Source organism: Lissotriton helveticus, chromosome 5_1 (assembly GCF_964261635.1).
Source record: "Lissotriton helveticus chromosome 5_1, aLisHel1.1, whole genome shotgun sequence".
NCBI lineage: Eukaryota > Metazoa > Chordata > Amphibia > Caudata > Salamandridae > Lissotriton > Lissotriton helveticus.
The window spans coordinates 1,618,506,384-1,618,519,006 of record NC_136065.1 but is presented as its reverse complement, the minus strand read 5'-3'; the positions used below and the strand labels follow the sequence as shown (position 1 = coordinate 1,618,519,006).

Sequence of the window (12,623 nt, the reverse complement as noted above, 5' to 3'; positions counted from 1 at the left end):
GTGCGGGACTAGACATGCAGCAATTTTCTCTCTCTCTCTCTGTCCCTCCCTCCCTCTTCGCCTCTCTCTCCCTCTCCCTCCCCTCCCCCTCCTCCCTTTCCCCTTCCATCTCCCTCTCCCTCCCTCCCTTATAATAGATTCCAACTCAGACTGCCCTTACAGATCAAAATAGACTTCACCAACAACCGGTATCCACAGAAAAAAATCAGCAATTATGATGCAAGCCTTTTGGAACTCTGTGAGACTTTTATGTAATATATGTTCAGTCAAATACAAAAGGAAAGGTTTCTGATAAACATCTGCTGCAAGTAGTAAAATGTCCCATGATGCCACATGATTGTCTTATCCAGAATATGCTCTTTTACACTTCACTTCTTTTCTTACAGTCATCATGTCCAAACCAATATGATTGTCCTGGCATTTCACTCTGAAGAGTCCTTCTCTCAAGGACACTGTTTGAAGTATTCAATCGAAATGTAAATTCGAATAAATTAACACGAATACTTAACTGACTGGTTTCAGAGTAAGTCCTACATGCTTAGCACTTTTATGATTATAGTGAAGAAATAATCTGATAAAAGGCTGGTTTTGCAATACATTTGAAAGAATTAGGGGCAGATTTACAAGAAAGGGATGCATCTGTAGAGATGCATCACTCTCCCTGCGCCACCCTGAGAAAACCTTGCTCCACCATGGATGCGCCATATTTACAATAAGGCGCATCATGGTGCAAGGATTGACAGATGTGTCAGAAATTCTGACCCTTCTGTTTGGGCAAAAGTCATGCATTGTGGGAGTCATGTCGCAAGCACAACACAACTCCAGCAATGCATTTTGTGGCCTATTCCCACTACACAGTGTCACATCTTACATCTTCTTCAAGCAGGCATAAGGTTTTGACGCAGTGGCGTCCTAGAAGTGACGTAGTGAAATGCAGATTTAATTGCGTCACTTTTACAAGACTTTCCTGCGTTAGAACGCCCACCCTGCATACATTATACCTGACGCAGGGTTTTACAATGTGCTGCATCTCTCTAGATGCTTCACGTTGTAAATTGGCCGCATTTTTTATGCCACCGCTGCATCACAAAAGGGAAGCAATGGCAGTGCAAACGTGTCGCAAGTAGCTTGTAAATCTGCCCCCAATAAATGAAAGACTCGACCATGAAAGCCATTCATTTTGGATACCAGAAATATATTGCCATAAACAATTTGAGATTTTTTGAGTTTGGAACCTCTTGTTTAACTATTCCGACTTTCTCTGAGGTTTGTGTTGACTTATATTGAATATGTTTTCATATTAATTGCTTTGTCATATGCACCTGGGATCACAATTGCAAAACACGTTGACTATATCAATTTGACAACATCTATTTTTCACTTGAGGACCTATGACAGAATACCTTCCTCAGAGCATTCTTAACATCTTTGTTCCTAAAACAATAAATGACTGGATTCAAAAGTGGAGTTACAACAGTGTAAAAAACTGCCAACATTTTGCTCAAATCAAAAGCGTAGCTAACTTTTGGTCTGACGTACATAAATGTAACTGATCCATAATATATTATGACAACTGCAAGGTGTGAAGCACACGTCGAGAATGCCTTTCTCTTGCCCTTGCTGGATGGGACTTTCATAACTGTGGAAATTATGTGAATATATGATACTAGGGTGATCATGAAGGAGCTGACAATCACAGCTGAGGCACAGATGAAATCAAGCAAGTCATTCAGGGTGGTAGAACTACAAGAGAGTTTCAACAGCGGCGGGGCATCACAGTAAAAATGGTCTATCACATTCGATCTGCAAAAATCTAATCTAGAAATTAGGAATATTGGTGCAAAGGTGGTGACAAATCCTCCAACCCATGAACCGATTACCAGCTGATAGCATACCCTTCTGTTCATCAGTGGTGCATATCGAAGGGGATTGCAAATGGCTAAATAACGGTCCAAAGCCATTACAGCAAGAAGACAGCATTCAGTGGAGCTGAGAAAAAAGAAGAAAAACAATTGGACAATGCACCCATCAAATGAGATGATATTGCCCCCAGGAACAAGGCATGCCAGCATTTTTGGAACAATATTCGTTGTGTACCAGATCTCCAGAAATGAAAAATGTCCCAAGAAGAAATACATAGGCGTGTGGAGGTTTCGCTCGTGCCATATGATAAGAATGATGACCACATTTTCAAATACAGTCAGCACGTAAACAGCATATAATGTTGAAAATAGCAGTGGTTGCAGCTTCTTGCTTCCAGGAAGACCCAAAATGATAAATTCTCTTATACTAGTCAGATTGTGTGATAGTGGGGTGTCATTTAATTCATCCTGCAATGGAGACAAAGTAATTATCAGCAAGATTGGGAAAAGCATCCAAGATTTGTATTCTTTATTCTTTTCATTCTAACTACAAAACTGAATTTCTAATGAATGTAAAGAAAACAAATAAAGCATGGTCCAAATAGGTTATTATTACTACTATTAGAATGAATATGATGACTAATAACATTGTTAGTAGAAGTAGTAAAAGTAGTAGTAGTAGTAGCAGCATTTGTTAAGCATAGCTTTCACTTTAAATATATCTTGGCCCTATACAGACAATCAAGACTTGCAGACTAAGCAGTACAGATGAAAGAGATCTAACATCTACTTGGTAAAGATCCAGGGCTAGATGTAGGTAATAGAACTTTACTGATTCTAAAATACCGAATTTTACTGATTCAGTATTTTAGAATCAGTAAATGCTATGTAGCAAAAAAATCGGTAAAAATTACCAAATCGGTACAATTTAGTAATTACCGAATCAGTATTTACCGATTTGGTAATTCCCATTCATTCCTATGGGCCTGGAGGCACATAGGAATGAATGTGAATTACCGAATCGGTAAATTCCGATTTGGTAAAATAGGGAAAGGTTCAAGGGTGGCAGGGTGGCACATTGACACCCTGTTGCACCCCTGAATAGTGCTTGTGTGCACATGTCGGTACAAAAGGGGGTGGTGATGGACGGAGCATCTGAACCAATCAAACACTCACACCCAGTCAAGAGATCTGGGTTTAACCCACCACCGTTCTTTAGCCCTCTCTACCACCCCAGTTCAGACATGGCCATATGCAAATCAGTCTAACCCCGTGCCTCATGGGAACAGCCCAGCCCGAACTGCCAAGCCATGCCTTCCCTTGACCGGAATCATGCTTCCTAGTACCGGTTTCTGGCATTACATCCATCTTCAGCCAGGCTTGCTTGAATCCAGTGGCAAAGTGAGCAAGGGACTCACGTCTGAGCATACCCTGCCAACTTATGGCTACAAAGCGGTACAAAAGGGGGTGGTGATGGGCGGAGCATCTGAACCAATCAAACACTCACACCCAGTCAAGAGATCTGGGTTTAACCCACCACCGTTCTTTAGCCCACTCTGCCACCCCAGTTCTTACATGGCCATATGCAAATCAGTCTAACCCTGTGCCTCATGGGAACAGCCCAGCCGGAACTGCCAAGCCATGCCTTCCCTGGACGGGAATCAAGCTTCCTAGGACAAGTTTCAGCCAGGCCCTAAGGACATGTATGTCTGTCACATGGCACCGTTGAAAATGCACAGATTTGCATTTTCAAAGGTATTCGTTAATTGGTAAATAACGAATCCCTAAAGCACATGAGCACTCTTTAAAGTGCTTCCCACATGTCATTTACCGATTCGGTAAATACTGAATCGGTAAATGATGATTTGGTAAATACCGAATCGGTAAATACCAATTTGTTATCTACCGAATCCTCCCCTACATCACAATTGGCTCAATACTGGTCGGTAAACCTGAAATTTAGCGAATTTCGGGTTTACCGACCGGTAACGGGCCACCCACATCTTGCCCCCAGCTCCTTAGCATTTTAAGAAATGTTTGTCAAGTGATTCAGTTTAGTTTGAATCTCAATTAGAATAAAGTTCCACCTTAAAATGACAATTCTGTGTTTCACTTTAGGAACCTCAACTAAATCAGATGATCTTAATGTATGCCTAGAAGTGCACTTCTCATTTCTTTGGCAAAAGCAAATAGGTTCTTTTCCATGAACTATCTACAGCGGCATCATGGAAACAGAGGTTGTTCTGCACTTCTACTGTCTGGAGGTGGAGGTCATGATTAGAGGCATTCTGAAGGTTTTGAACATGGCTGTTTCTTTTGTTATGAACAGGTGCATGGCTTCGGAAGGAGTGTTTGGGGTGTTACACCCCCAAATAAATATATTTTCTGATTATTAGGTGGGTGCAGGGGCTTTCAGTCAAGTATGGTGCGATGTCTGTCAAATTTCAAAACGAATTTTACATACAGACAGAAAAAACATGGGCACACTCTCACTCTCTCTGTTTTGAAAGTCCTAAATTGCTTTAGTTATTTTACAAAATATTATGTCTTCTCTCACTTCATACTCCCAATAATTCACACTCCTCTCCCTTTCCACGGCCCCTCTCATGCAACCTGCTTGTTGTATCATGTATTTTAATATTATGTGCCAGTGTGATTGTTGGAAAATCTGAAGCTCACACCCCCCAATCCTACAGACCAAGCTATTTTCCTGGTTATGAAGGCCCATATATGCAGAGCTATGAATTCAATATGAAAATGAACAGGTGCATTGATAGTAAGGATCCAGTATCAGAATGTAAGAAATGGGAAGAGTCTTTACAACATATGCATAAACTCTTGCTGGAGGAATCCAACATATGTTTCCATTTACGTTTGCAAATATTACTTAGACATTGTCCATCTCCATTTCTTTTAGTGAAGGCTGGATATCATTCCTGAATTAAGGATATTTCTGCCTATTATTACTTTCTCATTTTCAAGTCTTTCTTCAACACGTATTTTGCATTTGGTGAGGAGCCAGCAGAATACTGGCATGGTCAGCGACTAGCTGCCGCCTCCCCCCCAAACCGGCACCCAACACCCAGAAACGTGGACACGGGATTTCTTTACTTTTTGGAAGGCGGGCGCTAGTCGCCCGGCCGTATTTATTAAGATATGAAATTAAAAAAGGTTTTAATTGCATGATCAACAATTTATACAAAAATCAGCAGGACATTAGATACAACATTTTCCAACAAGTTTGAGAGCCTGACCTTAACAAAAACTCTAATACATGTTGTTTCCTAACCGAGTCTAACATCCTCATCTTGATTTTTGTACATTTCTGGCCATATGGCAAGGTCACTACCGGTGTCAGGTCCTACAAGCTGCGCCTCCCCTCGAGACGTGCGCATGCGCAGTGTTACCCCGGGAATTGCCCGGTCTACGCCCTGAACTCCATTTACCCACTAAAGGAGGGCCCTTACTCTGCGCCATCCGGTGACGTCATGAGTATACGCGCGCGGGGTGGCTACCAGCCTAAGGAAAGTGTGAACTACACCTACCCGCGCTCCTTTGCAGCATCAATTACCTTGCCCCTGGAGTTCTAGGAGTGGCCCGCAGGCCCCTCCCCCTGGGCGGGAACCTCCATAGGATGATGCCCGCCCCCTCAGACCTCAAATATGTGCTCACCGATAATGACCTTACCGCATGCCCCATACCTAATAAATACGACGACCTATGGGAAAAAATTCTAAAGGACAGCTACACTGGCTATTAAATAACAGTATCACCGTACAACTTCAAAGGGAAAAAAGGCCTAAAGACACTTGGCATCAAAGAAAAATTACTTCACACACAGTTTGCTAAAAAGGGAAAAATTCCTAAACAAAAGCATCATCAAAATATACCGACAGATCCATTTCTACTACCATGTAAGACATGGGGACAGTACCTTCGCAAACTTACCATTAAACCAGACATAATGAATGCCACAAGACTTTTGTTCCAAGGGATGGTGGGTGGGAAAACAAGGAAGCCCCGAGCGCGGGGCACGCCGTACTGTGAGGGAGCGTCCAGGGATAAGGGGGTCTCCTGGGCGCTCCCCACCTCTTTATTCCCAAGGGGCCAGGCGGGGGGGGGCACGCCCCCCCCGGCCCGCCCCTCCTGTAGCCCGCCCCCCCTGACCCGGACCTTCTACCTGGTATCCGGGTCAGGGAGGCCGCCGGCCAATCGGTGGTGGGTCGCGCCCCCCAGGGCCCGCCCCCACCACCGAGAGACACAAAAAAGGGGAAAGTGGGTGAGACGGTCGCCGCGCCGCCATGCGTGCGGGGGGGCCGAGGGCCCCCCCTTTTCACATGGTCAGCGACTAGCTGCCGCCTCCCCCCCAAACCGGCACCCAACACCCAGAAACGTGGACACGGGATTTCTTTACTTTTTGGAAGGCGGGCGCTAGTCGCCCGGCCGTATTTATTAAGATATGAAATTAAAAAAGGTTTTAATTGCATGATCAACAATTTATACAAAAATCAGCAGGACATTAGATACAAAATTTTCCAACAAGTTTGAGAGCCTGACCTTAACAAAAACTCTAATACATGACGTCATGAGTATACGCGCGCGGGGTGGCTACCAGCCTAAGGAAAGCGTGAACTACTCCTACCCGCGCTCCTTTGCAGCATCAATTACCTTGCCCCTGGAGTTCTTGGAGTGGCCCGCAGGCCCCTCCCCCTGGGCGGGAACCTCCATAGGATGATGCCCGCCCCCTCAGACCTCAAATATGTGCTCACCGATAATGACCTTACCGCCACAGGCCAGCATTGTTAACCGACGATCTGGCCTCCCCCTGCCTTGACCTACCCTAGAAAGTTCTCACTTTAGCAAAACCTTCCAACCAGGCCCTGACATTATCATACCACAGGACCTTTCCTTCCTCCGTCAAATCGACTCCCCTCACCAGGTAGAATTATGCACCCCAAATACACCCATGTTGGGTCGTCTGCAACCGAGGGGGGCTTGAAATAATTTGCCCAACTGTGTGTTGATCCTCTTTAACGAGTGATTCAACGCCCTGACCGAGTCCGCCCCTCGCCCCTGCCACCGCGGGATAAGTTGAGACCCTACTACTGTGCCACCCGGGCAAGTCCTGAAGACCCACCCGCAGTGGAGATGAACTCAATGAGTATTCGCCTTCCAAGTCGGCCAAGTCATTCCCCCCTAGGTGAAGTATCACCACTGACGGGGGGGTCGGGCTGCTGAGCTAAGAGTCCCTGAAAGAAGTTCCTGAACTGACCAAGGCACAGACCCCTAAACCAGATCTTCCCTGTCCCGCGTCCAGCATGTTGCTTGTGCTGGGACATTGTAGCTCCTCCACTTCTGGTGATGAGTTCCTCCCCTGCGTCACAGGTTTGAGAAACTGCAAGAACCAGGCAAAAACCAAGAAAACCTGGGTGACAATTCCCACTTCCACCTTAGGGAATGGGTAGCACTTACACCTGCCAGCACTACTTGGGCCCTTGGGTGTCCTCTTTCTCGACGTATGCTTCCCTTTTGACGTCCACCCGCTGCTGATGTTGCGGTGTGGAGCACCCCTCAGATATCCGCCATGGACCCGGCCGTGATTGACGTAAGCATCCCTTGGGCTGTCCACCTGTTGCAGCTGTTGTGATGTGGAGCACTCCAGGTATCCACCATGGACCCGGCCATATACATAAATGAAAAAAGGATAAACACAAACTATTAGTGTTTCTGCGATAACTGCTGTACACATGCTCATCTTACATTGCCATCACTTGCTAAGTTTTAGATAAGATGCCCGATGCATACTCATTAACACTTCCCCTGCAAGTGTTAAGCATAGCCTTAGTTTGTGTCCCATTTAGTGTGTTTGGTACGGAGAGTGTCCTGTAGAAAACCTTTTTATAGAGAATAATAACCAGTGTGCAGTACAGCGACCCAGTGCATGTGGTCCACCGTTATTACCATAGCGCCCTCGTGACTCCTTAAGGACGATACACAATGTGAAGTGCGGTGCCACGGCACTTATCATGGTGACTAAATTCTGCTGCAGACCAGGACATCACCTCCTAGTCCTGGTTTTCTACCCACGACTTTAGGCGATAGCATCTAGGTTTGAAAGGGACAGTCTGTTTTCCAGTGTAGCATCTACATTTTTGCATAGGATCAGCACCGCCCTAACCATGCCAGGCTGTAAAATTGGCTTTCCTATTTTACATTACTTGTTACTAAAAGCAAATTGTGCTGCAGACGAGGACATCGCCTCCTCATCCTGCTCTTCTACCAATGCCCATGTGATGCCGTGACTGGGCACCGGGACAACTTTGAATATATGACAACAGGGGGCCGTGTGTGTCAGGAATCAGCACCCAAGAAAGAGGCATTAGTTCTAAAATGAGATGAACTTGTCAGAAAAAAAGGTTTTACCTTCGCGTGGGCCCCCATATGTCACTACCTTGGGTGATTCCTGGTGGCCCCCAGCCGCTCTACAAGCTCTAGGCCTCGTCTGTATGCCAGTCGTGGTTCATACACCACCTTCTTGAGCTATGAATATTGTGCTAATTTACTTGTTTGTTAAATAAGTTTACTGACTGTAATTCTTTACCTCTAGCCTCGTAAAAGGACTAGAGAGATGTGTTTAGAACCAATACATATATTTGTTATACACCTGTTGTGGTTCTCTTTTTAAAAGGACTAGAGGAATGTGTCTAGAACAAATCCATATTTGTTATAACCCTGTTGTGGTTCTCTTTTCATTTACTCATTCATGACATTATATACTGGTAAAACAAACTGCGCTACCTCAAGACCACGTACACTGTGCTAAGTTACTGCGTGTTAAATACATGTCCTGACTGTAATTCTTTACCTCCTAGCCTCCTCAAGGGACCAGAGGGATGCGTTTAGGATAAATACCTATCTTTATATCCACCTGGTGCGGACCAACTTTCATGTCCTCACTCGTGACATTTTGACTGGTAACACAAACTGCTTTACCTCAGAAATGCAGACAACAAGCGTGGCAATACACCTCACATTCTCACTCAAGTTTCAATAAAAGTTACACTTGAGGATAACTACAAACAAAATGTAAGAACTGTAAACCAAAAAGGGGGTCCTCGCTCAGAGGTAGCACCTCAGATGTTGATTCCCTACACCCTGGAATAAGTCCCCTGTTTGGCTTTCTACTTTGACTTGGAAAGGAATGTGGGACCTGGGAAACTGGCTCTCACAGCCTCGTCAAGCCTTACCCTTAGATACGCGTTACTCACCCAGAGGACCCCAAGAAAAGATGTCTACCCTAATCGCGAATGGTTCCACCATTGTTCTAACTATCACCTCAGCAGATACGTCTGATAGTAATTCTAGAGTGTCATAATTTTTTAGCTTATGTCACTGGCTGTTCCTTGTGCAAGATAAATAAGCAGCAACCATGGCTTCCGAGCTTTGCCCTGTCCTCCCATTAAGGCATACCACCTATGCATCATACCCCTTTCCCTGCATAATGGCTGTGCAACCAGCCGATACGATCATTAAGCAGTAACCATCATTTGTGTATCATTATGAATAGGGTAACTTGGCCCCCTTTTTAAGTAATGGATAGCTCAAGTGTTGCATAGCTGACCAGGCAAATTACTCTGATCACATTTTTGATAAGGTAACACGCTAGATGCATTTTATCCTTTCTCGAACAGGGGAGAACTATTCTTCATATACAGGTTTCCTACTGTTGCCCTCGTGCTAAATATTCCTATGGTTCTGAATTCCATTTATCAATGTAATGGGATTTCGTCCGTGTACCATATGGCTTAGCAACTTTACCACTGCAATGTTTCAGTGGGCCCCAAATCAAATTCCTGTACTAACCATATCCCTATAATTGAACCCAGAGTTGCTGCCCCCTAAAATGTACACATCGTTTTGTACTGTTGGCGTCCACCAATATATCTCTCTGTTGCTATACTGTCAATTACATTATGTATTCACCTGCACATGTTGTGCAAATTCCGCTTATTTCACAGAGCGGGGGTGGGACACGTATGCCTCTGGGCCATCAGACTCACGTTTTTTTAAGAGAATTAGTGAAGTGCCAGCACAGTAAACGGTGCTGTATTTAAAACGCGACATCTAAGTGGCGAAAAAGCGGATTTACCACCCTGAGGCAATACATGCCTGATTTGTCGGTCCTTGTCAAAGAGCCACTTCCCGACTGTTTATTTGCTATCCCGGCGTGCCCCAATATGGTGGCCAAACGTAGTTTTCCACCCTGTCCCTTCACAAGAACGAATACCATGGCGGAATGACTCTAAAAAATTTAAAAGTGTCTCCAACAAGGTCTCGACAGATAAAATACTCGACCCAATTTATTTAAAGTTACAATAGTGGGCCACGCCTTAATTAAGGGCATGGTATAACATTAACTAAAGCTTGACATCTGTGCTTAGCCTAGCGTGCTGCCCCAATTGTGCTTCGCTGTTTCTGTTATTGCATCCAGATATATGATACAACATAACATCATACCTACAAGTTTTCACTGGTTGTTAGTTATAGAAGATAATTAAGCAGCAACTATGGCTCGTACTCCACTAGTGAGTAGTTATAGAAGATAATTAAGCAGCAACTATGGCTCGTACTCCACTAGTGAGCAGTGAGAGCACAGGTACCTCGAAGTGCCTGCTGTCCCTGCAGTCCGGAAACAGGGCCCCCGTGCCAGGGCTCAAAACAGAGCCCTAATGCGATATTTTCCACTTTACACCTAGCCTGGTTATACATGGCGTTCACCAAACCAACCGCTTAGAGTAACCATTAGCGCATATTGTCGTACCCATGTAAAGAAAACCCCCTCGTAGTCATGCTAGATATCCTTCTATCTGAAAAAATTGCAAATACACTTTATTCCTCTATTTTCAACTTGACCACTAGATGGCAGCACAGGCAGCTAGATAAAGCTTAATGCATGCCGAAACAGAAACCCTTCCCAGACTTTCGTCCTTGCCATCTTCATTCTTTTCCTCATACCTGCACGTTTTCAAGCAGATATACGCACACATATGACTATGGACATAACCACAGCCACCCTGACCCCGGTCCCTACCGGATTATAAAATTATATTTTGTTGAAATCTCAAAGTGATGTGGCACATTGTGAGTTATGCAGCAAGTGCAGCAATTCCATAATTATATATTAAAGCCTGGGGCCACGGAAAGAGGAACACATACTTTTAAAGTCCCTTCTCACTAGGTATTGTGGGGATGGCCTAAGTTTGCCAACACGCAAAAGCACAAAATTGAAATACTGGGCCGCAGAAAAGGTGTGTCTTGACTTGTCTGTACATCATTGTCTTTTGTGTAGTTAAAAAGACCATAATCTTGCTCCATCTATAAAATGAAGGCGAATGATAGGAGAAACAAGATACTTGACTAGTCTCTTCAGTTATTATTTAAAACTATCACATCAGCAAAATTCACTTCAAGCGTGAATTAGTAAACTCGCCAAGAAAAGAAAACGCTGGGTTTCTGGGGCGCAGAACTAGCTTCACGTTTCCCTTTGCTTATTGTCTGCTGTATTAAGACAGATAATTAATCAGTCTAGACTGGTACTTGTGCAGTAATGGAGGCCTGCCAGGAAGTTACTATTCCATCTGTCTCAAGGGGATGTCTTCACACGACTATACATCTGTGCTGTGAGAACAGAGGAGCGGAGGCGCATTACTGTTCGCCAAGTATTATTCCTCAAGGCCACCGCACAAACAACCCTTACAAAACAGGGACGTAGTTTCCACTTCATAATGGAAGTCAATGCCTCCCTCCTCGTAGAAGTGCTGAAAACTCCAGTGCATAGAATCATATGTGTTACTATTTCACGCCAGATGTACAAAAGCCCTATGTAAATTTTTCGTCAAGATTCACATCGCAAAAATTGTGCTGGCAAATTAGTGCACATTTCTATTTGTGCACCTCAAAAGGGTAGTACAAACATATAATAGGAGCATAATCGCCCAATCAGAGACCCACAACTCCGAACAGGGTGAATTGTGGACAGACTAATTACAGTCAGTTGTAGTATAGCAAACTGCGGTTACACAAATAAACAGTGCTCCGGCGATGCATATTATCTTAAAATAAACAGTGCTCCGGCGGCGATGCCAGGTATTGAGCCCGTGGCCCTATGTATTCACATCACGCGCCCTACCCCCGAGCTAAAGTACACTGAGCCATCCTGCCGCCCACCCACAGCAGTATCACAGACCTGCATAGAGTAAACATAGGCTCCGAGGCTCACCATTTAGCCCCAGTGTCCGCATCACGGGCTCCACCGCCGAGATCTTGTCGGAGTTGCCCGTCCAGTCCCATTCCGGCGCCACACTCCTCGCTGAGGCCTCATTCCGATGTTTTGACTCTTCCCCGGTACCTTCCTCGACCAGCTGGCCCGCCAAGGGAAAGAGCGCCGACCCTGCTCCTCGATCCTTCGAACGACCTCCACTGACGTCCTGGGGTAATCCGGCGGCCTGGAGAGGGGAAAGAACAAAAAATTACTAAAACAAAGAAGCCCCGAGCGCGGGGCACGCCGTACTGTGAGGGAGCGTCCAGGGACAAGGGGGTCTCCTGGGCGCTCCCCACCTCTTTATTCCCAAGGGGCCAGGCGGGGGGGGGCACGCCCCCCCCGGCCCGCCACTCCTGTAGCCCGCCCCCCCTGACCCGGACCTTCTACCTGGTATCCGGGTCAGGGAGGCCGCCGGCCAATCGGTGGTGGGTCGCGCCCCC

At 45.4% G+C, this 12,623-nt stretch overlaps 1 protein-coding gene across 2 annotated transcripts; it reads right to left on the bottom strand.

Moving 5' to 3' along the window:
* Positions 1-224: 224 nt before the first annotated feature.
* On the bottom strand, positions 225-12,265 carry LOC144753737 (olfactory receptor 6B9-like). Of its 2 annotated transcripts, none has more exons than XM_078641321.1 (2): positions 12,142-12,265; positions 225-2,330 (listed from the first exon to the last, which is right to left on the bottom strand). In XM_078641321.1, exons 1-2 carry the CDS (start codon positions 12,142-12,144, stop codon positions 1,371-1,373), a joined length of 963 nt encoding a protein of 320 aa, XP_078497447.1. In that variant the 5' UTR covers positions 12,145-12,265; the 3' UTR covers positions 225-1,370. The 2 variants fall into 2 exon arrangements, 1 of the variants encoding a protein (XP_078497447.1); XR_013594505.1 differs by lacking the exon at positions 12,142-12,265 and adding an exon at positions 7,335-7,528 and having other exon boundaries at positions 2,193-2,330.
* Positions 12,266-12,623: the final 358 nt, after the last annotated feature.